The sequence below is a fragment of the Ciconia boyciana genome, chromosome 7 (genome assembly GCF_034638445.1).
Source record: "Ciconia boyciana chromosome 7, ASM3463844v1, whole genome shotgun sequence".
NCBI lineage: Eukaryota > Metazoa > Chordata > Aves > Ciconiiformes > Ciconiidae > Ciconia > Ciconia boyciana.
In genome coordinates, this window is record NC_132940.1 from 33,586,655 (window position 1) to 33,611,211 (window position 24,557).

Sequence of the window (24,557 nt, forward strand, 5' to 3'; positions counted from 1 at the left end):
ATTGCTCTTGAACTCAGAGGAGAGCCCTTTCACTGTTTAGTTGCTCAGGAAGATAAAAGACCATGTATTTGATGACCCAGGCTGTCACCTACAAACAGAGCTAAGCGTTGAAGCAACTTTATTAACACCGAGGATTTACGATGCAGCTGTTCATAGGGGTCAGTGCTAGTCAAACACCTTTGGATGGCATCGGAGGGAAATGTATCTTGTGTCACAAGGTTGGATCGGAGGCTGTCTGATGAAGGCAAGGTTTTTTCCCCTTTGGTGAAACATTTAAAGTATTTTTTGGTAATATAATATAATTGGCTGCAAGGGGAATCATGGAATCATTTAGGTTGAAAAAGACCTTTAAGATCATCAAGTCCAACCGTTAACTTAGTACTACCAAGTCCACCACTATACCATGTCCCTAAGCGCCACATCCACACGTCTTTTATATACCTCCAGGGATGGTGACTCAACCACTTCCCTGGGCAGCTTGTTCCAATGCTTGATAACCCTTTCAGTGAAGAAATTTTTCCTAATATCCCTAAATCTCTAAGTCCTAGTGGAATTACTGTCTTGCCTATGTTGTGTTAGAAGAGGGAAGGTTTAGGTTTGGTGATTTTTACAGTGTATACAGCCTTTTATAGAAAAAGTTCACCATGTAATAACCCATGCTATGATAAGTGTGGTTGGTCTCTCGTCACGTACCTGTGAGGATGCTTCTAGGAGAATGGTTTGATCGTGGTGAAAGGTATGATGAGAAAGGCTGCAGAGACACCAAGAAGAGGATTTTCAGGTGCAAGGAGAAAAATCAAATGTGAAATAAGAAGAGAGATGGTGTTAGTGGTATTAAGAAAAACAGAAGATAGATGTTTTGTAAGCTGACAATACCTGTAAGATAAGGACTGACTTGTATCAGCTGTTTACACAATTCAAATTGGTATTTACAGTATAAATATTGTAACGTGCTTGTAGCATCTCTTCTGGTGACAATAATGAGCAATGCAAGAATGCCATCGAACAGAGTTGGGGTTTGGCTCTCCAGTGAGTGGTGGCATTTAGAGAAGCTTTCTCTCAGGCCAGAGCTATTTTAAATTTAAAACCAAATGATAAAATAATATCAGGCAAAATAAATGCTCAAATAAAGAAGAGGAACTGTCTCAAAGGATTATCAAAAACATCATCAGCTGTTTTCATGTGTCCTTCAAGAGCTTCAGAATCAGCGTGGATGTGGTTGGCTGGTGCAGAGCTGCGATCCCAGTCTGACCTCTCTTCTCCCCAGGCAACTGCATGGGAGATAAGCTGGGGTAGGTTTGGTTAGCACAGGAGGTCATTGTTTTAACTTGATCTCATTCAGTGGTACAGTTGCTCTTCATATTTATCGTATGTCCCCAAATCAGCATCCTTAGTTAGAAATTCATTGGAACTGTACCCAATGAAATTAGACAAGTTACTTTGACATTTGTGGTTGTTAAAACCCAATTTTGTAAATAATCTACTTCCAATAGGCTCTTACAGTCAGAGCTGCTGCAGCTCTCCATCTTCAGGTAAGAATCAAGGAGGTCCTTGGCGAATATTTCTTCATCTTTTGGAAGGGCTGTTGTTGGTAGGGTCTAAGACAAAGGAATTCAAGATTGTAAAATAAGTGTGCTCAGAGACAAATATTTTTAGGTGCAGAGAAAAGTCGTGCGAGAACTTCCCATCAGACTCCATGTGTTCTTTTGTTATCTAAAGCAAGAAAACAAGATTCTGCTCAGCAGACGAGAGCAAAATTTAAAGCAGGGGTAAAAACAAACAAGCAAAACCCTTTAATACCTTTTTTTATGATTTCAAGTTGAACTACTCTCCTGCTGTTTTGCTAGAAGTAACTGCTTGTTAGTTTATTTTCTGCAAGGGATAGAATAGATAATATTTATGAATGGCATGAGCAATTTTTTAATTTTATTTTTCATGTATGTTTTTTCCATGCACTGTAACGTGAAGCTCTAACAGTAGAAGCCTACAATTAGGTAAGGATATTAGTAGTATCTGAAGCCTTCTGTAGAATAGTTCTTTACTGTGGGTTTCTCAGCATGTATGCTTTGTGCTTGTCTCCTGCTTAAAAGTCTTTGACAGTGTACAGTGTGAAAAGTTATGTTTTGCATAATAAGGATATTGTCAGCGCGTAACAAATGCTTCATTTTTAGTGAAAAAAACCTTCCAATACAGTGCTAAAAGTAGCACTCTTCGTAGCAGATACCAAACTGATGCTCCTGGACAACCGTGTTTTAAGTAAAACCCATATTATTACTAGTTGCAACCAAAGATATTTGTGCTGTTGCAAGACATGGCTCGACACTTGAATCTGATGCTCAGCCAGCCTGTTAAATATATTAACAATACTTTATATTTTTAATCTGATGTTTCAAAACAGCATGGCAAGCATAACCCTAATAGGGTGCAGCTATTTCTTTGCTTGGGATAGTGCAACTGGAATTTTGCTGTGATTTCATGGCTTTTCTTAACCCAAACCATCAGAACACAACTCAGCAGAGGCTGCTGGCTGTTGCTTGGCATCAAGAAGAAATTACATAAATCTGAAGGCTTGGGTTGTTTCTGTCAAAAATGAAGTTTCCCAGGTTTACTGAAAATTCATCTCAAGTCATTGCAAGTCTCCTGGCTAGGGAGTTTGACGTGCACATGTTGCAAGGCTTATGGGCTCTTCCCCCACCCCCCGTCTTTCCTGTCCTGCAAGCATTTCTTCATGTGCCCTTGGAAGAAAGCTGCAGAATAATAGAATATCCTACTTACTCTGCTTTAGAAGTGCCATACTGTATTATTATTTAGGGGGGGAGGTCTCATTTGGATTAAAATTAATCAAGGTCACTTGAGGTTTAAGTTAAAGGAATAAATAAATGTAGCTTTTATAATCATAGGAAATATTTGCAACAATTTGCAAAATTATTTTAAAAACCAATGTTAGGATAATTAACAGAAAAATGGTTTTAAAGCTTGCCTTACAACAACTCTGGAAAGCAATTTTTATGTTTAAGAGGACGAGAGATGTTTTCTGTCCTTGAAATCAGCCAGCAGAAATTCTAGCACAGAGTGTTAAATCTGTTTTTGCTGGGAGAGTCTGGCACCACGGGAGGAGGAAATGAGGTAAGGATGGGCATTTTTAGGGATCTTGTTTTTGAAATACAAAGATGTGTGTATTTGTGGCTTCTAAATATTTTGTTTGGCTCTATAGGATATATATACACGCACATATAATACATATGTATACGCACATACACCTTTGAAACATTTTCATGTCAAAGGGAAGGGTGTAGAGGGGAACACGAACACATATTCAGAGATGCCTGAAAATGCACTGCATGAGCCGTGGTGTTGCAGCCTACACCAGAGCGTGGTAGTCTCTAGCACAGCTTCTGCTCAGTTGCTCATTCATATCTTGTACTAAACTTGCCTAGTTTTACCTTCGGGAGTTGGAAGATATAAGTTTTCTGTCTGAACCAAGCATAGAGGTGTCTAGGAAAGCTGAAGATGGCTGGATCTCTAGCAGGCAGTACTTCTTATGAAACATCTAATGAACTTCCATAAAATGTCTAAGGGAAAAAAAAAAGCTAATCTAGACTTTTGCTCCAGAGTTTTTCTAGGCTAAAAAGCCCGTCCAAAATACTCCTTGAAAGTAGGAAATTCAGTTAACTCTTACTGTGAGATAAGTGAAAATGTATGGGTTAGGTGTGTGGGACCAACAGAAGGTGATCCAAGGGGGAAGAATATGTTGCCTCGAGTCTACGGAAATGCGCATAAACGTGTAGGAGTCAGGATTGTTTTTCAGTCCTTCTTGCTCTGTTATTTTGTTTGAGCCTCCTCATCCAAAATACGATGCCTATTTACAGGGAAAACATCTATTGACAGGGCAACTCATGGAATGGGAAGCTTAGCATTGAGTTGAAGACTTAATGAAGGGATGTTAGCAAGGAGCTGTCTGGTAGCATAAGCTGACTGTGTTATTGTTGAAGAATACAAATTCTTCCCTCTCTTCAGGAATGCATCTGAATGTGCATATGGAGTCTCTCATGGTAAGCATGAAAAATTAATCTTGGTAAGCAAGATACCCTGGTCTGTAGAAATTGGGGAAGAGGAGTTGCAGCTCATGGGCCTACTAATAGCACACAGCAGCAAAGCACTTGGAGGTTTTTCATCAGAGATTATATGAGACAGGCATAATATGCAAGAACTGTCTTGCATATTACTATGCCACATCATGACAGCTCTTCCAAGTGTTTTCCACTGACTAAAACTTGCTATGAAATGGTGCTATGCCTTCAAGAGGGTTTTTTAGACATTGTGAGAGATCTACTGAATTACAGTGTATCAGGGTGAAGCCTTCTGGTAGTAAGACCAGTTGACTGTTCATGTGCATAAACAAAGTGTGTGTGAGGATGATTGCAAGATACAATCCCAATCACAAAAAAAAATTTGGGTGTCTGTTATATCTCATGTTGCTATACAAATCAATACAGATGAATCTTTTTGTTGTTTTGATTTAGTGGGTTTTTTTTAAATTTTTTTAATTCAGTATTCAGAACTTCCTGTGGTAAACAATGAAATGAAGGCAAGAAATAAAATATTACGGTGCTGATGTACCTTTACATGTTATTTTCTGTCACGTTTTCACAGTGTTTTGTTTGCCAGATCCCGAAGATACGTTGTCATTGAGCTGTCTACAGTAAAGTCCAGGTCACAGTTGTACATTATTCCTTTTAATCTGTGTTACCTTGTGCTTGTCAAGATACGTTTATTCCACTCTCAGGCAGCTTAATTGTCTGGCTTTTCTCTGGCTCTTTAGGATTTTGCAGTTTTCTCTAGTCTTGATTAATTTGCACAGTTTAGTGCCACCCGTCATGTATAGTTCTGCCCTGGCCACTCTTTTCTGGAGATGTGGTTTAGCCCATCTCTGTATTTAATGAAGAATGCTGATATGGGATTTTGTTTTTTTGGTTCCCCCCCCCCCCCCCCCCCCCCCCAGTATTGAAGTTTATGACTACGTGATTGGAGGGGAATTAATGAGGACTAAATGAAGGCAGGCAGGCTGTAGGACCACTCAGCTCTCCTGAGTTAGGTTCTTGCTCTGGAGCATTCCTGGAGGAGTCGTTTCCTTTTGTTGATATTCAAGGAAGTCTTTTGAGGGTAAACTTGCACTTGTGAAGATTTCCCTCCTCTCCTTCTCCCTCCTCTCCTTCTCCCTGTGGCAGACAGACCAGGTGACTTTCTAAGGTTCCTTCCAAGCCACTTGCCAGGGTTCTGCAATAAAGTCCCTCCAAGATGCTGTCACTGGCTTTTGAACATTCAAATAACAGTGATGTTTTCTTTATCCAAAGAAACCAAGCACATTGACTTCCATGACTGAAGCTAGGTTAAAATTTTTTTATTTAACATGGTTCTCTAGTTGTTTTCAAACACTATCATTAATTCTGATTTCAAACAACTTGTAAGGCTGATCGATCTGTAATTTTCAAGATCGTGCCAGAGCGTTTCTCACTCCTCCCTCTAGCTGGCTTGGATGGAAAACGGAATATTTTTCCCTGGTAAATTTTGAGTAAATTAAACATTTTGTGTTCTTCCAAACTGGGGAGTAGGGAAATGGCATGGGCATGCTATACACCTCAACCACTGCCTGTAATATACCCATTAGCTACCAGCTGCACTGTGGGTGAGAGGCAATCGGGGCAGTGTATTTATTTTATGTATTCAGTTTGATTTACTAAAATAAACAGAATTTGTTACTGCTGGAAGTGAGGTTCCTGCCTGCAATCTGCTCGCCTGTTTTGGAGCCCCTTATTTTGATTCCCAGATGTGCCATCCTGTGTCATTGGTATTCTGTGAAGGTGTGTGGCCGCTCACAGGGAGTTAAATCCTTGGGGCTCGGGGGGGAGCTCGCCAGCCTGGGCTGGCTTTTCACTCACAAACCACCGAGGAAAGCTGTGTGCTATGGTGAAAATACAAAGCACTGGATTTTATAATGTAAAAATCGGATTACCTGCTGCCCTCCTTCTGAAGAAGTCTGCTGTGCTCTGAAATACCAGGCTTGGTTTTTATACACTAATGAAAGATCCGTTAATGTCCTTCTCTGAGTCTGTACTTTAGCTTACATAAAATCACATCCTTTTTTTTTTTTCCCCCTAATAAGGCACTTAAGCAGCCTTAAATGAAGATTAATGTTCCGTTACACTTTTATCAGTTTTGTTATAGACTGAAATGTGGTGGTCACATGCAGATTGATCTTCTGTGTCAAATAATAGAAAAAATTTATATTTTTGGGTTTTGTGTCCAGTATATCTACAGAAACGCTTGCTTGCATCAAGTAACTCCCTTGTTTTATTGAGTCTCTCTTCGGGGATCCGTGCATGCCGGGGAAGTGGGTTGCCCAGAGTGAAGACGTGAAGCCATTGGTAAGCCAAGCTTTAAACCCCGGGCTATGTGAGCATCCACATCATTCCTCCTGTCGCATTTTAGCTTAACATTATCATTTGTCCTTTGAATTCAGAGGCCCATATAGATCTTTTTGTTGCCTAAAAAGGGAGAAGAAACCAAGCTGATATGGTTATGACTTCGTTCCAGCTGGTACCGTCTGTGCGTGCTGGCTGGCAAATGCCCGGGGAATTGCTGTTCCTGGTTTTGCATCTTGACTGTATTTAAAGTTTGATCACTGGTGCTTTCTCGGAAACTCTCTTTTTGGGAAGCTTGGAGGGAGTTGTTGGCATTTGGGTAATTAAATCCAAGCGGCTGCTTTGTGTGCCTTCAGTATAGAGCCTGAAGGTGATCAAGGCTTCTTTCCCTAGGTTTTTTGCTGCTTTATTTCTTGATTGGGCAGCTGTTGATGGCTGTGCTGCAGCCGGCACAGGCTGACTTAGCCCTACAAAAGTCATCCAAGCGATGTGATTCACGTTAGCTGAGGACCTTGTAGAAAACAAAGTTTCTATGTTTAATTCCTTCACCCTTATACTTTTAATTTCTTTTTCTCAGCTGGGCTGTCAGAATAAGAGACTTGCTAAGCAACTTCTTCACTTCTTCCCTTATTGCGATGGCATTTCTCTCTTTCCGTGGTGCTTTTGGGGACTTGAGAGGGTCTCTTCCATCTCAGCAAGCAGTCGATAATTCCCATAATCTTGCTGCACGGAGGTGGGATGGCACTGGTAACACAAAGCTGATTTCGCCTAATTCCTTATCAAAATTGCTTCTCGTGCTGCTTGGTTTCCTCGTGAGCTCGTACAGCAGGTTTCAAACCAAGCTTTCCTTGCTCTAGCTGCAGTTAAAGCACTTTTGCTCTCTGCACTGCAGCGCTGTGGGGTCTCAGTGTATTGAAAAATCTCTTCCAGGGATGGCGATGGCATGTCATAAATGGGAAAGCCTCAGGTTTTATTGTACAGCAGAATAACATGATGAGGGAGTGTTAAGTTATGGCAAGTTGTTTATCAGAAAGGAAAGTGAAATGATTTCCAGGCAGAATGTCCTTATTTTTTATTTTTGGTTTTGAGCTTTCCAGCATATTTGGTAAACCTGAGCACTTAGACTTTGCTTCTCTTTTAGCAAAGGGAACAAAAAACACCAGGAAAACATGGCAATTTTTAGTTTATATTTCAATATATTTTAAAACTTGTCGCTCATCCAGACAGATGACAGTCACTAAGAGGATTCTCCATGTTGGTGCTGGTACTTTATCACGCCACCGTAGGAGAAGGTGCAGCTGCCTTTGCACGCAGAACGGCTCTTCTCTCTGCATCGTTCTGCACAAAGCCTTGATGAACCAGAAATACCATCTCTGTCCTTCCTCTTTTTTAGCTTCAAGCTCTCACGTTGATGTTCTGGATTTAGTCTTTGGAGTTTTGAAGATCTGAACTTCACCTTGATGAAGTACGGTTTATTTATGAGCACTGACATATGTATTAAATGATTCATTGTAGGTGACAAAACAGTGGCTATTTGTCATGTAATTTTTTAATTATAAAAAATGCGATTGAAGAGAAACAAGGTGAAGAGAGAAGAATCCTGTTATTAGCTTCTGGGGTTGATGCTTTTCCGCTGTCTCTATCCTAATGACGTTTTTTGCAGTGGGATGTAGGCACCTTTAAATAGTCTGTTTAAAATATAATTGGTAGGTGCTCAGCTACAGTATCGTAAATCAGTTGCGCAGAATTTGCATATAGCATGGGAATGGAAAAATAAAGTAATGCTGACTGAAGGATTTATGGTGTTTTGGTGCATATGGCTCTGGCAGCTGATTTTCATGAAACTGTGTTTATCAGTTGTCTGGCAATGTATGATTTACAGGTGCTATAAATGATGGCAGCATTTACAGTTATGTTGTTTTGAGTTAAATGCTGTTCTAGGGATCTGGACTCGGTTATATGGTTTTTCTTACGAATAACATTGAACCAACTTCCAGTTACAGGCTCCTTGCTCAGCCGTGACCGTCCACATTCGTGGGCTTGGGAGGGAGGTGCACAATCTGTGCAGGACCTTGTATAGCACTGGCTTATACTTGGGGCAATATAGCTGCACTGTTTAAAAGCTGGTTTTGTGTGGTGCAATCAGATTGTTTAAAAAAAAAATAAAAAATTGTTTTTATTGTGTATTTTTTTAGCATTGCAAAAGGGAAAGCCAAGATTAGATAGCTAGATGGGACTTGTGTTATTTAAAAACTTTCTTGGTGCTGCCTTACTTTAAAAAAAAAAAGAAAGAAAAGAAAAAAGGAAAAAAAAATCACTTAAAAAATGTGCAATGATTTTTGCCTGAGGGAGGATTGTGGCAGACCAGAGCCAAGTGGGCTGTGTGTCTATGACCAGGTCTCCTGCAAAGGGCTGAGCAACTGTGGTCTGCCTTCCGAGTGGGGGTGAAATGTTTGCTTTCTTGGTATTTGAGGAAACTGTGGGTAAGCTTTCTGTCTGTCCCGCAGGCTGAAGGATTTTTCTTAGTCGCTCAAACACAGTTTTTCCGTTTCAGGTTGGTGGCTGGCTTACTGTCAGCTCTGCACCCCAGCAAGAGAGCTTTGGGTGCTTCACTCTGCCCAGCTTTGCTCTGATGGGAATGGGTTTGTGTCTTTTGAGCTTCTGGTAAACTCTGATTTTGATTGTTAGCTTTTGAAGTACCACAATTAGCAATAGTTGGACTCCCCCATTTTCCTTTTTTTTTTTTCCTTTTTTTTTTTTTTCTTCTTAATTAATATCAAATTCAATGTTTTTTGAATTTAGTCTCAGTACTGCTTTCCTAACAAAAGCATATCCAAGAGAGCCTGCCTGCTGTTAGAGTTCATAAACTTATTTCTTTTTCTAATTTTAAAAAGAAATCCTTCTCACACTTGAAGTTAAAAGGGGGAGAGGAAGGCTATAAAGATATTGCAGAATTTACTCTCAGGAAAGCAGCTGCTATTTTCATCCACAAAAAGCTAAATGTGGGAGTAAAGGGGCCAATGAGCTTAACATTGTACAGCTGTTGGTTGGCTGCCTTTTAACTTTGGATGCAGCTGCATTGAAGTTTCCCTGTCGCAGGGAATCGCTGACCCTGGTCAGTGAAATGGTCCTGCTGGACCAAGAGCCCCATGCGAGGCAGCCTGTCCCGGCTGGGCATGGTGAACCTGCAGAGCTGGAGATGGAGATGAGTCAACAAGTTACTGCAATTAGTCCTTGCTGGATGTGAGAAGGGAAATAACAATGAAATAAAGAAGGAGCAAAGATATAACTGAAATTTAATCAACACTACATTACTTCTCAAAGTAATAATCATTCCAGGGCTATAGGTTTTGAGATACATCCCTAAGGAAGATGATACAGCCATATGATATCCTTGGAGAGAGGTTATCAAAAAACCTAAAATGATGCTATGCTGTTGAGTATAAGCACTGTTGAAACGAGACAGTTTTCATGTAGTTTCTGCATCAATATCAACAGTAAGTCAAAATATTTTAGGTTTGAAGGCTACTGAGATGGCTTTAGCAATTCTTTGTGGCTATGTGGGTAGTATGGAGAGGTATGTGTTGTTCCTTGGCCCCTTACGCTAGTGGCAGTATATGATAACTAAGGCCCTGAAGGTCTTAGAGCATTGGCCATTGAATTGGAAAAGGAACAATATTTGAGCATTTGAATAATGAAGTAATTGTAAGGAGAGGTCATTGTGGGCAGAAGGAAAAGGAGTCAAAATAGCTCCTGGAGGGCCAGCTCAATTCATCCCCATGAGAAAGGTAGGCCTGCTTGGAGTGTAGCAGAAGAAGTTGGAAAATGCTTTTGAATCAGGATTGTCCTTCTGGTCTCGAGATGATGAAAACGGTGCAGTGGGTGAAATTTCCACAATTTGGAAAACACAATGTGGATGTTGTCCTCTGCCCTTGGATATGAATGAGAGGCCCAGTGTGGACCTGTGGAAAGCTAGCCTGGGTGATGTATTTGCATTCTCAGAGCTGTTACCTGCTCAGCCCCTCCTCAAAGCCAGCCAAAGAGCGTATGTACTCGCATCCTTCTTGCTTTTCTAAGTCTTCTCAATCTTTTGTAATCCGTATTTCTGTTTTCTTCAGGAGACCTATATTATTTTGTTCCACTCTTACAAATCGAACAGTGTTGCATTAACTTTTCTTCCCATCAGTTTTCTCTTCCTGGGTGAGCATCTGCTGAGCTTTAGTGTTTTTTGGATGTCCGTGCTGGCATATTTTCATGTGGGTTATCCACAAGAGTTATAATCCTGTAGCCATTTGTATTGTTCTGGCAGCACAAACCTTAAAAAAATTCCTATTACGCTTCAGTTCCTACTGATTGTTTTCAATGGTATTTGGAACCTTTTTCAATTATTTATTACACACTTCTTCTCTGCTCCTGCAGTTGAGCAGAATGTATTTTTTTTCCCCTGCTCTGTATGGGTTTCTCTCCTTGCTTTGACTCCTGTGAGGCTGTAATGTTTTCAGGCTGTTTTTTTCCACCCTTCTATTCATGTATTGGTTTGGCAGAAAAATCACAGTCAGAGCTCAACTGTGTGGCCAGGCGACTGTGAGGGGGCGTGGGAGAACACTTCATTTGCTGTTTTCTTTCAGGATTATTTCCTCCAGCTTGTTTGTGCTCAGCTATACACCTTTCACAACTGCAGGACCTCAAGCTAGCAATTCATCTCCCTGACTTTAGAAACGTCACGATCCCACAGCTAGACTGATGTATGACCCCCTGCTCCTCCTTAGATGAGTTATGTTCCATGTGCTGTGTGGAGGGAGTCGGGAGCAGTACTCTAAATATTTTTGGATGGTTCCCAGTCCTCGAGTCAGTTCCAGTTTCAGTTTTTGATGATGCACAGCACTGATTAGTTTATAATCTTCACTGTTCCTGAAGAGACATGAAGGCACATGCACACTTTGCAAAGACAACTTAATATTATTTAATGCCTTCTGCAATCACAGGGTCCATGCTGTGCATGCAAGAGTCACTGGTGTGGCATTTGCATGCATTGGTGCTCTACTAAAGATCTGCTGACCTGAAGAGTCACAACACTTGATCTGCAAAAGTGGTTTCAAACCAGCTTTGGATGAACTGGGTGAATCCAAATGTACCCATCCTGCGTGGGTGTGTTTCGCGACAGCAGCTGGATCAGTCACTCTTAAGTCTTGGTTGAATCAACTGCAAATAGCTTTGGATTCAACCACTTGCAAAGAGGAGTCAGGGCACAGACTGACATGACTTTGATGTCCTGGGTGGAGTGGCAGAAGTTCTGCTCGCTCTATTGGGAGCAAGCGTCCCTTAAAGAGGGGACAACACAGGCAACTGGGAGCGGTAACTTCTGCAGATGTGGACCATGAGTCAGAGCTTTTGCTCAGCTGGCTGACCTTTGTGTTGAAGCAGATAACAAGTGCTCTGATGGTGGATCAGTGCAGGTCAGGCCTAGAGATGATGCTATCCATCTGATGCTCAGCAATAAGCAGCTGGTGGGTAATAGCACCCAAACGGTAACAGACCTTTCCAAAAGGATACTGTGTCCTTGACCTGACTGCCCTTAACTTCAGGACTGCAGGCGTTTTGCTGAGCTGGTATTCATGGGCGAGGTGTTAATGTTGAAGGAGTGGTTCTTAAATCTCTTTCTGTACCAAAAATTTCATAATTATTATTCTGCATGGTGTTTGGTTTAAATAAATTCAAGTGGTATCCAGAAAAAGTTTACACCATGAAATAGAAAGTTGTGCTTGACCTGTTTTCCCCTAAAATTTCTAATTTGAAATATTTAATTTGTTTTATACACAATTGGTTTTAAACACTGGGTTTTTTGAGTTTAAATAGATCCCTAAACTGTGGGTCAAAGCACAAGAGCACTGTACAGGTATATGAGATGCCGTATAGGAGCCAGCTGCCTATATGCAGAATATTAACATGGTCACTTTTGGGGGAATGTAACATTAGGCCAAAGTATGGGGGCAGGATGCTAACAGCCTGAATAAGATGTAGGTAGTTTAAATAAGATAGAAGGTGGTTTCTATATTTTTAATCCTGAGGGGGTCTGTTGCTGCCTTGACTGCTCCTTGTTGTAACCCAGGGAAGTCAGGCACCCCATCAGTATCGTCAGTGGGAGGAGAGATCTGCAACATTCCCTGCTCCTGTGCCACTGATCCAGCTCCAGGCTTGCTGGTTGTGTTTGAGTTTTATAACTGTGTTAATATGAACTGAAAACATTTCAATTGTTTTTGGCTAGTCTACTGCTCATTTATTTACATCATAGGCTGGAACATGGTTTAGATCTTATTTTTTGAGTATCCATGCTTAGTTAAGGACATATCCATTCACCATCTCACTATTGAAAGGAAAACTCTCCATTACTTGCTCTGTGAGCATTAATGGAGAGTGTGGAAATATAACTTATGATGCTCTAAGACTTTTTTGTTTTAAATAAAAAAAAAAAAAGAAGGAAAAAGTTCTTACCCAAAGCCGCGACTCAGGTGGGCTCCTAAATCTGTTGACGGAACGGAGCAAGGAAACGTTTTTTGCAGGCACTGCGCTTCTAGCGGGGAGGTCCAGAAGCGCCTGTGCCGAAGCTTGGATGGGGAGATGTGATCAAAGAAGGGAATGGATCATAACAGGTTGTACAGGAGCGGTGACACATTGCTTTTCCTTCCCATAGCCCAGCTTCTCTCTCACCTGCGTGTTTTTTCAGCTGCCTGTTCTTGGCTGGAGGTTTCTGAAGCTCTCCTGTTCCTGACCAGAGCCTGCTTTCTCAGCTGCCCTTGCAGCTGGGGTTTCCGGGGGATAACCTGTGCGATAGGGTACGGTATCAGATAGGATATTGCATAGGGCTCTCTTGAACCATACCAATGCAAACATTTGGGTACTGTGGCCTTCAGCACCAAAAATCCTGTTTTCTCTTCCTTGATCCTGAGGAGTAACCCTGCTAAGCAGGAGAAAGCAGTCAGTAGTGTAATTTTGGGAATGCAGGTTGCAGTGTGCATCTCTTTCATTCCTACTTATGCCATTTACATAGGACTACGGCTAGGTAATGTCCTGACTGCATGAAAGAAATCCCCAGTAGAAATGCTGAACCCTATACAATTGTTCACAAAAGCTAAGAGTGAAACGAGCTGCTTTGTTAGCTTTTATCATTAATTTTAACTGATGATTTTTAGCTAGATTTTAGCTGTCATTTCAGCCATAGATTAGGCAGCTGTGCATGGGAATGGGTGCCTGTGCTGGGATTACTCTTTGCCAGCCTGGACGAGCCACCTCCTGTGGTTTTGAGCAGCGTCTCTGCACTTATTCTGTTGTTTAAGTCTTATCAGGTTAATGAAGAAAGATTTCTTCTTTCTCTAGCTCGTCTCTCTAAAAAAAGGAAGCCCCTTTAAATTGCTTCATGCTTTAATTGCACAGAAACAGCAGAGGTGCATATGGCAAATGCTTCCTTGCTGACACATTAGCAGCAGGTCCCCGGCATCTCACCCCCTTGGCTTCTGCGTAGCTGAGTTGTTTTGTTTTAATTTCAATTTAAGTGGCACACGAAGTACCTCCTGCCACAGCTCTTTGGATGAAAAATGCCTGGGAAGTCACCCGGGGGGCAGATCGTGGGCTCTGTATTGCTGCAGAGACATCCAGCAGCCCCCCTCCAGCTTGCAGCTGCTCCCCTCTTCCTCTGCAGTGATGAATTTGGCCAAACTTGCTGCTTGGCCAAACTTACCGGGGAGCAAGGAAGGCTCTCCAGGTGAATGCTGGAAGCACACAGCGTAACTGAAGAGCATATGTTCAAGGCAGATATTACAGAGCAGTCTAGAGGGACTGAAAGTGGTTTCCCAAGGTGAGGTGGGATAATCGCATGCTGTATGTTTGGAGGCGATCGTTTGGGGAGATAGATTAATTTTTGCTGTATTTGCGGTCGTCATTCATTGATGCAACTGGAGACAGGGGATCCGATGGGGTCTGTTGTTTCATTTTTGTCCTAAAAAGACAGTCCTAAAAAGAGTTCAGCTCCAGGCCAAAGTCAGTGGTTACATCTGGAGGTGCATTCCCCATCACTGGTGGGAAGAGGGCAGGAGGAATTTAGGAGGACGAAGCTGCTTTTTCGGAGTGTGGTAATTATCTCTCAAGGTTTTCCTCCAAAGCAGTTTTGTTGATGGCACAGCTACAGCTACTACGTAATTTTATTTTAGTCTAGTTCTAAATGATGGGGTTGATTGGCTAGGTGTAATGGTTACATCTTTAAATTATTTTTAGTAAGGCAAAGCAAGGGGAATGACTTCTCAAAAGGAAGATGATGCTCAGACCCGTACTTAGGCATGTACAAAACATTGTATAAATCACAGTTCCTGTACCTCAGGGCCTTTTACTGTATCTTGCTCAATAAAACATATCTTGCTCTTAAACCATGAGGACAGAAATAAAGTTAAATAGGAGAGCTTATTGCTGGTTTTCTTTATACTTTAGAGATACTTGGGCACCCTACCCATTATGGTAAGTGCTGGAAATGATTATACTTAGATATACAGGAAAGTCATGTATCGAGGAGAATTGAACCTGGCTTTTCTGTAGTCCTGTCTAGTATCTCCCATCACACCAGCATGCCTGTCTGGGCTGCTGTCACCAGCACTACATTTCCAAAATCCCTTTGGAAATAAATCATAAAACAGTCTTTCTTCCATGAAATTTGAGTTTTAGGAAGTGACCTCAAGCCACATAAAGTCAGTTGAAAGGGTCATGTTGCCTTTAATCAGATCCCTCATGCTGGTTTCTGTGGGGTTTTCAATCATCTAGGACTGACTGTGACCCAAAAGAGAAGTACTGGGCAATGGACTGAGGTACTGTAGTGACCCACCAGCTCTGAAACTGGCTCTGAAACGTGTTTGATAGCAAACACACATCTGAACATTTTGTGTGTGTTGTGGAAATCTCTACTGTGATTCTGTAATGTCCTTATAACAACTATAGCAATCACTCATATAGAAGCAGGAAATATTTAAGGTGTCCTCAGCTTATTGTCATGTAATCTTATTTTTAATGAAAAGTGCTTGTTTTTTCTGCAAAGGGAAAGTACACAGGATAAATGTCCTGATTCTTTGGAAATTCTAGTTGAGTAGCAGCACCTACTATGGTAAAGAGAAGCTGTGGGACCACTACTGGTTTGCAAGAGGCTGTGCAGGTGAAATATGTTGTATGCAAGTTTTGCTTTCTTACCAGAAACATACCATCTTTAGTGCGTTTTTCCTTTGTATGCAAGGAAAAAAGACCCTACAGTATTGGCAGCCCATACTCTTGTAAAGTCTAATCTGTCTTCAATATTTTGTCTATTAATTCTCCTAGAAAGAGGAAAAAAATCATTAGATGCTAGAACTGCATTCTGTAATGGTGGTGGTAATCTTCCTATCGCTACTCCTAAGGTATTTGAGTGTTTTTGAAAAAAAAACAGAGTAAAATTTAATTAATTTTCTTTGGAAACAGCAAAAACGGTAGGTCCTGTGACTGACATATCTTGCTCCTGGGTTGCTGGGCTTTTCACACTGGTGTTACTTTAACTCCACTCTGCGTGAATGAAGAGGAAGATTGCAATGTGATTCCCCTTCTCTTCCTCGTTTGTATTTTACAAATCTCCCAGGGAGTCTCTTCCCAGGGACTCACTGGTGCTATTTCTCCTTATGAGACTCAATAACGAGAAAATGCTCCCTAGATGCATTGCGTTGCTGTTGAGAGCTATTCTATTTGGAAATCAATTATTGCTTTAATACATCAAAAAACATGTATTGGGTCAGCAGAAATGCTGATTGCAAACAAAATAAAAGAAAATAAGAGGCTAATTTTGCTGATAAAAAAAGGTAAGATAAGCCTCAGTGGGGCAAAGTTTGTCCTGTAATAGGACAAATAACCTGATGATATGAATTAGTAGCATTTATTCAAAGCGGGCCCTCCCTGCTAGGAAAAACTAGGTAGATGAGCTATTGTGGTTTTTCTGTTGAGAGTGTTTAGCTGTAAAATTGCAGTATTCTTGTTTGCTCTTTGAAAAGTGAATGCTTAAAATATGATTTCTGCTGAGCATGGCTTCCCAAGAGAGGATACATGCAAATAGCAGTTCCACCATCCGACTGGGTAACTGGGCTGGTTTAGTTTGTTGATGGTATTTTTAGTGCAGCTTGAGTAAAACGCTATAAAACTGTGGTGCGCTTTCTCTGCATTTCCTTGTGCGTTATTGATTTTATTGCACTACACTCATTCTTTTCCCTTTCAGTGAGATTACTGCTGCATTCACCCAGCTGGCTGGAAGAGCGTGTTTCCAATAGGATGCCAAAATGTGGTAATAAATCCAGGAATTTTGCATCACGGAGACAAACAATCCATAGAAGAGGAGAAAATGCTTAATTTCATGGCTGTTAGTATCAACAGGCGGAGGGGAGCATATTCTGCCTATAGATTCAAAGGAACAGAGCATCACCACTCACTTTGACTTTTCTTTTTCCCTTTCTGCCACTGCAAGGTATTGCTCCAGAGTATTTGCAACTCTCATTCTACTGTAACCTTGCGCTGTTCATTTAGCAAGGCAGTGGGTTAATTTTCAATATAACTATGCTATTCACTAGCAACGCCAGTTTGAATAATTTGAAGAAGGAGAAAGAGAGCTTATATGATTTAAAAAAAAAAAAATCTTTTCTTTTTCCTCCCCTCCTTAGGCTGTTGGTGCACTTCAAAGGCAAAAGCTCCATCTTTTTGGCTCAAAAATGCCTTTTGCAGTTGAAAAAAAAACAAACCCAAAAAGCCCTCTTTTCTGGCAGAGGTGGTGGAGGGTAGCTGAGGAAGAGGGATATCACAGTGGGGGACTCCCAGGTGCTAACTTCCAATGACCCTCATGGAGGGCAAATTCAGAAGACATTGCTGCTTTCTTCGGGGGGGGGGGGGCAGAAATAAAATGGAAATCAAACAGGCCTATTTCTTATAGGAAATAAATATAATTAATAGCACTAAGTTAAATCCTTGGGTTCTGCCTGGACTAGGTTGTATTATAGGAAAAGCCAGAGTGGTTTTTCTTTGTAGTTTAGGATTTTTTCATGGCTGCACGAAGCTCATTGCTTTGATCTCTTGAGCTTTTTGAAATTTTAACCTGATTTCCCATGTGGTCAACACGGAAGGAAACTTTTAGATGTATCCGCACACTGAAGAAGATGAAAGATTGGTTATCTCAATGCGATAAAGATGAAAACAAATACACCTGTGGTAACAGAAGAATTAATATACATTTATTGTAAAACACTGGAGATCCTCCGTTCACTGTTAAGTGTTTGGTTTTCAGCTGTGGAAGCAAAATGTGTTTTGTCAAGGGTGCAGCCTTGGACATGACTGGCAGAAATAAGAGGTGAGGGGATGACAAGTGGATTAATGAAGGTCAAAAGGCTGGTAAAAGAAAAAGCACAACATAGGCATGCCTCAAAAAACCCCAAACAAACAAAAGGAATTGCTTAAGGTTTCCAAAGGCAATTTCTATTCTAAGGATTGAGCTCCCCTGTTTTTAGTTCAGAAGAAACTTGGGGTGTGAAGTACAGCATCTGAGAGTGTCTATAGTCTTCTCTTGACCTGCACATAGGATGTAATCTTAAACCTGCCGCATTTAATTTGGGGGTGGTGTAGGCACTTTTGATCTGCCTGAGAGATTTTTCTCACTAGGGTTTTGCAGATCAGAGCTTGCAAATTGCCTCTCAAATCTTGATAATTAATGATGGTGGGTGGTGAACATGAACTGCAAATGGTTGAGGTTTTCTTATTCTTTTTATTTTTGGCTTCTAAAATCTGTATGCCCCCGAAATGCTCAGGAAGACAAAAGGGAAAATTATATTTGTTCAAAAGTGGGGGAGGAGGTGGAATGGATGCGTTATTCTGTTGCCATTCGAAGTACTGCGTTTCACATCCTCAAAACCCTCTGCAGGCATCCCACTGAATGAGGACCAGCACCTGGTTTCTGAGCAATACCCGAACCTCATCACTGTGGGCTTCGGTACTGGGGCAAGAGAGGTTTCCCCGAGGCTGGGGGCAGTGTAAGGATGGAGAGCATCATAGTGGTGTGCATCTCAGATTTCATCTCTTGTAAAATTAATGCTGCTTTCCTCGCAGTTTTTGGGTTTGTTGTTTTGTTGTTTTTGTTTTTTTTTTTTTTTTTTAATCCTCTGCTAATTCTGGGTTGTGTTAGTTATCCCTGTCGCAGTGTCATCTGTCTCGCTGCTCTGTGTTTACAGTAGTCCAAGAAATGTGCCTGGAAATGTGTGTTGGACTTACCTTGGAGGTCATTTTGGAGTAGCTTTCTCAGCCCAATTTATTGGCACCAGGAGAAATTTCCTCCAAGTATTAGTTGTGTAGTTTTTTCAGATACTGCTGTGATTACTGTTCTTTAATGTAAAAGGTGAAACTTCCAGTTCTTGTATTCCCATTTGTTTCCTTTAATCACAGTGTGCCTTCGAACGTGACCATATTTTCAGTAAGGTTGGCGTGTGCTACCAAGATACTGAAGGAGAGATTTGACCGTGGATATTTTTTTCTTCCCTCCCCCAAAGAGCTTTATCCTTCTGCATTCACGTTCTGCGTCTCTTTGCTTCCGACTGCTTCTACAGCTCGCCAGTCCTGGGTGATGGGACCATCACCCTCCTGGGTACTAATCAATGATTAAGTATTTGGCAATGTGTTTTGTTGTATATTGGCTGTGTATAAGGCTTCACAAAAAATCCCTTCCCAAAAACCGGCCCACTGCTATGTTATGAAATACACTTGGTTTTTGTTACTAAGCAGCTGTTTCCCTTTTGTAAGTGGTCCCTGCTGAGAGACAGAAGGAAAAAGGAGAAAGAGGAAAAACAGTTGAATAGGGCAACAGCATAATTCATTCAACAGGTACTTCTGTGAGTGCAGTTCGGCTGTTCTGTGACAGAGATGCTGGGTTTGCAGTGTGCAGATTTCCCCCACGTACAGCCTGTTAGCGGTCCCACATACACACCTCCTTGTCTTTTCTGGGGTTACATTGGGTCTTCCCTTGCTCTTTGCCCCATAGCTGGCCACATCCTTTTCCCTTGGATAATATAACTGGTTATATTTTAAATCAGAAATCAAAGTTACTGTTTTCAGGCTCTGCTTACCTTGAGGCTCCTGCTTTTCTTTGAAACCTGAAATAGGGACTCTGTGGCAAAAAACTTGATTGCTTCCCCCCCTCATTTGTTTCAGCTGGTCTATTAAAAGCTATTATCTTTAAGCAAATTTGCATCCTCTAAGAAAATTAGTCCACATTTCATTTCCAGTCCAGGTAGCAGTTCCCCTTCTCAGTCTGCTATTTCTCCTCCATCTCCCACACCTCTGTGTATCTTGCTGAACCTCCTGAGTAGGCACAGCGTGGCTGATGCTTGAAATCCTTATGGATCCTCATTTCCCACCCCAACAGTGAGATTAAGACCTGTTATCTTAAGGCAGGCTGTCCCGCTCTTTGAACGCATGTGAAGACAAATTGTCAGCTGCGACCCTCACTGCATTGCAAAAACTTAAGAACATCTCATATAGTTTACATAAAATGAGTCTATTGGTATTTACAGCGCCTGGCAGTGTAATTAGGATGGCCTGCTCTGGATATTGACTGCTTGGATGTGCACATAGGGATCTTGAGAATGATTTGTTTCTTAGCAGGGCTATAGCTTTGTCTACACATCTGACAAGCAGACGGATTAAAACAGTTTGAAGAATAGCCTTGTAGATTGCTTGAGGAAGCTGAAAGTTTCCCTAGCTCAATACTGACTTTTGCTACAAAACCTAGGTTTTCTTTAAAATAAAAAAGTATGTAACCATATAGGGTTAAAAAAATAGCTCAAGGGGGATCTGCTCGCTCCCTTCCACTAACAGCATGAATGCCTGGTTTAAAGTCCTTTGTTTTCAGGTGAGTAGCTAGCTGTGACTAAGGGAGAGGAGAGGGATGGGGTAATTAGACATTTATGCTCAAGTGTGCGTATATAGGAGGAAGGAAAAAAGGAGAAAGCATGTTGGGGAATATACTGAACATAAAGAAAGAAAAATGCACGTAGAGGTGTGACTGGGAGGGTTAGCTGCTTAGAACAGGCATTGAGCATATATACGTTGTATGCTTTGAGTGAAACACCCTTGTTAAATGGAGAAAAGCACTTTTCTGAGCAGAGCAAGATGGAAGATGGAAGCTGGTCTGTGAGTAGAACTGAGAGGTGGTTCTGCATTGAGTCCTTCCCCTTGCATGGTAAAAGCCCCTGGTCAGGGAACCTGCGGCTGCAGTGGAAGAAGCAGAATCGCTCTTGGCCTGGCTGGCCACATCCTTGTTTCTGTGACTTTGGGGATGGGTGGGGAAATCCCTCCGAGGGTGGCTGCAGAGGCCCCATAAACCATGTCCTGATGTGTCACGGTGCTGCCTTGACACGGGCAGGCGTGCTGTTCATGCTGAGTGCACAGGGAAATAAAACTCACAAGATTTTATTTGGGGTTATATATTTCTGGTGGGATGGATACTGCTATATCCTAGGTAAGAGTGCCTTTCTGCTGTTATAGATAAAATTCTTGTGGTTGGCATGGAGTAGAATGAACTACATCCTTTTAAGTAAATACCCAGAAGTAATGAGTTAAGAAATTGTGTGTATGATCTTCTGCTAGAGCTGAACTAAACAACTCAGCAACAAGGGGTGGTTCTCATTTTCCTCTAGCTCTTCTCCTCTTCCAAAAGGTTTGGCTGGTGGAAAGGCAAGCAGGTCATCTCACCCAACTTTGAAGTTGGTTTTGTTTGAGTGTGGAACCATTTGGTCATTAAACAGTTTGTGGTTTTAATTTTTTTCTTTATATATATAAAATATTGCAGCTATAAACTAGCTTTTTCTTCCCCCTTTTGTTTTATGTGACATCTGGATTGTTCAGGGAGTGTTATTCCATCTTAAAGTGGGGATAGTTGCCTTTTTGAGCAGTGGAAGTTTTATGGATTCAGTAGAGTAATGGTCACGTAGAAAAAAGATAATACAGCTGGCTATTGCCTTTCACATCTATTAACATAAGATCTTTAATTGATTTAGGGGTGGTATTTTGTCTGAACACTTGCAATTAGCAGCTCTTAATCACTAAAACACTTTGTAAGAAATCTGGCTTGATGGGTAGATTGGTAAAAGGAATAGGAAGAGCAGATATTGCTGGTTTCTTATCTTCTTTCCAAAAAAACCCATGTTCTGTGGGAAACATATCTGTGCACATGTTGCTTTCTTCAAGGCACAGATTAAAGAATAGGGCTGGAGGAGACTTTGGGTTCCTGTCCCAAGGCAGGATTGGTCTACCTATATCATGATCTGCCTATATCAGATGTTTATTGAATAAGGTTTTAACAACCTAAGAAGATGGAGACAGCCTGTGCTCTTGTACTTTTCTCCACAAACTCCATTATTTGTCTTCTTGAAGCTCTACATGTAGAGGTTACCTTTTGTCAATATTTTTATCTCTCTTTTTAGGTAAAAGTGTCTTGACAGCCACGCGGGAAGGTGGATTATTTTTCAAACAATGAGCGTGTGTCTCTAGACATGATTTGTGGTTCGGTCCAGCTGGAGCTGTCTGAATGAAGCTATGGGCTGTGCCTCCGCCAAGCATGTTTCTACTGTTCAAAACGAAGAGGAAACTCAGAAGGGGAAAAACTACCAGAATGGAGATGTGTTTGGTGGTAAGTGTTGCAGGATTTCATCTTTCTCCCAACATCATGAATGTTCTGGAAGGTATATTTTGAAGCCTTAACCTTTCACAAAATATAAAGGAAAATGTATGTTAAAATAAATCACGATGATAGTGCAGTTGGCCCCTCCGAGGGACAGTACCATGACACCTGAAACAGAGTTCGGGGTGAAATCCTTAGTGGAAAGTTAACATTCTAAGTGATGTACAGTACTGCGCTGTCTTTAACTCCACAAATCCTGGAATAGTTCAAAGACAACAAGTTGCACAACCCCCTCATATTTATATATGCATGTCTGTTATATATTTGTCATTAGGTACCAAAATAGTTGACTCATTTCCTAAAAATAGAAATCTGTTCAGTAAGAAAAATAATTCCTCAATACTGTTGTCCTGTAAAGCAATAAAGCATTAGTTCTGAAATCCTATAGCAAACAGGGTTTGAAGGTACAATGAAACTAGAAATAACCTTCTGTGAGGGACTCATTGATACTGGGAAGCTCTGAACGTGGGATGAAAACATCTGTTTCACTGTGTGGGAAGACTGGTCTATGATCCAGGTGTTATCACAGACACTTGTGCATCAGGAAAGTTGTATAAGATAAAATGTATACTAACACAAGCGGACTATATGCTAAGTGTTTTAGATGATGATCTAAACAATAATTAAGTTTTTTAAATGTTAGGAATTATCTGGAAGACTGTTCAGAACTGACATTTGTAGATCTGCCCAGATATCTATCTGAAAGTTAAGTCAGCTGTGAATAAGCTAACTTGGTACTGTTATTCTTAAAATAGGTGCATTGCTACTGAGTACACCAAACTTCTCTTCTCTGGTGGTTTTTATAGCAATTGTTTGTGTAGAAGTGGGAATGATGCATCTAGCGGCAAAAAATATCTCCCTTTAATTTCAAAAGCAATGATATTTCACTTTTTCAACCTTTCTGGGGGCTAGCTTGCTCCCAAAGTGGATCCCAAAGTAAAAATTAGTAAAAGTAAAAGATTACCTAGAGGCGTAATCTGAAGAGAAAGTAGTTGTTCAGCAAACTTCAGGCCTAAATGATGGGTTGTTTTGCTGTGTGTGCTTCTTCACTAACCTGAGAGATGCTGGTTTTAGAATTGTGAGTTCAGTATGTTGCCTTTATTTAAAACAGGCTTTAAGTGCCGTCACAAACAAAAAGCTCTATTAGTTTCTCAAAGGAATTTGTGTTTATATTTTAGCTGATACTTAGTGAGGGAGCAGTTTTTGGAAATATGTGTGTGCGTCTCAGCTTTTTCTTTGTTTAACTACATGCTGCAGACCAAAGATCATAACTTTAATGGCAAGAAACCTAAAGTAACTTCTGGAGGCAGAGGATCAAGAAGACCAAAGGGATTTTAAAGGGCTCCTACTTTATAGAGCTGGACTGGTGTCAGCGGTATCATTTAGCTATTCTGGGATCCATTTGAGGGCTGTTAATCGTTCCCTATTTTACAGAATCCTATCAATATCAGGAATATTACCTGCTGTTAATCATTTTCTGGTACATATTGTAGTTTAGTTACGCAGTCTGTCATTGCTAAAGATCCAGTTCAATGACTGATCCTTCTTTAGCAAAGAGTTTGAGTCTGTGACTTAAAAGATGTGTTGAATGGTAACCAGAATGAGCACAACAGCTGTGTTTTTCCCTTTCTGCTGAGGGACAGCCTCCAGATCAGGAATTGGGCGTATGAGAAAGGTGAGCTGGAGTGTACCTGGCTTTACTGCTGTCCTTTTGGGACTTATAAATGATCAACAGGATGCTTAGATGCCCAGAAGCAGGAAGCATGCGTCACATGTCCAGTGCCTTGCATAGTTCCTGAACACAATTTTTCAGTATAAAAAAGAGGCAGGAAAATACACCTTAACATCATATTTATTGTCCTTCTTAACAATCTTCTGGACTTGCCAAATGTCTAGAGCTTTTTCATAGGAGACTGAATACTATTCCTGCTTCCCCTTCTTCCACATTGGAAATCGTAGTGGCAATTGCATTGTTTGTTATGAGTTAGATCAGAAAGGTCAGAGTATTCTGCCCGCTTCATTTTCTATTAAACTTTCATGTTGTTAGTCCCAAATTAATTCCGTATAACATATTCTGCATAGTTATTCGTTGAGTCATCAAGGAGGAAGTCAGTGCCATATCAGAGGGCTGTCGTCATCAACTCCCTGCAAGGAGAGAGCGTGATCATGCTAGATTTGAACAGACTATCTCAGCTAGGATGACAAATCTTAGCAGTATAAGTTCCCAGAGATACAGGAGGATCCACAGAGTCAACAAAGGTTAAAAAGCACTGCAGCACTTCCATCATGAGTTCCCCCATCCAGTTCTAGGTGCCAAGAGTGTCTGAATGTTTCCTTGCTTATTGCTGGGAAGGAACAGAAATGTCTGA

General features: G+C 41.1%; 1 protein-coding gene across 2 annotated transcripts in view; it reads left to right on the top strand.

The window, feature by feature from the left end:
- Window positions 1-24,557, top strand: part of C7H1orf21 (chromosome 7 C1orf21 homolog) — a 127,194-nt gene that overhangs the window by 27,199 nt on the left and 75,438 nt on the right. The window contains exon 2 of one of the 2 annotated variants that reach the window (XM_072867170.1): window positions 22,022-22,137. In XM_072867170.1, the coding sequence (XP_072723271.1) occupies window positions 22,044-22,137 (94 nt within the window). In that variant the 5' untranslated portion in view covers window positions 22,022-22,043. Of the gene's footprint in view, window positions 1-21,931; window positions 22,138-24,557 lie in introns of both variants that reach the window. The other variant, XM_072867169.1, reaches the window with a different exon arrangement.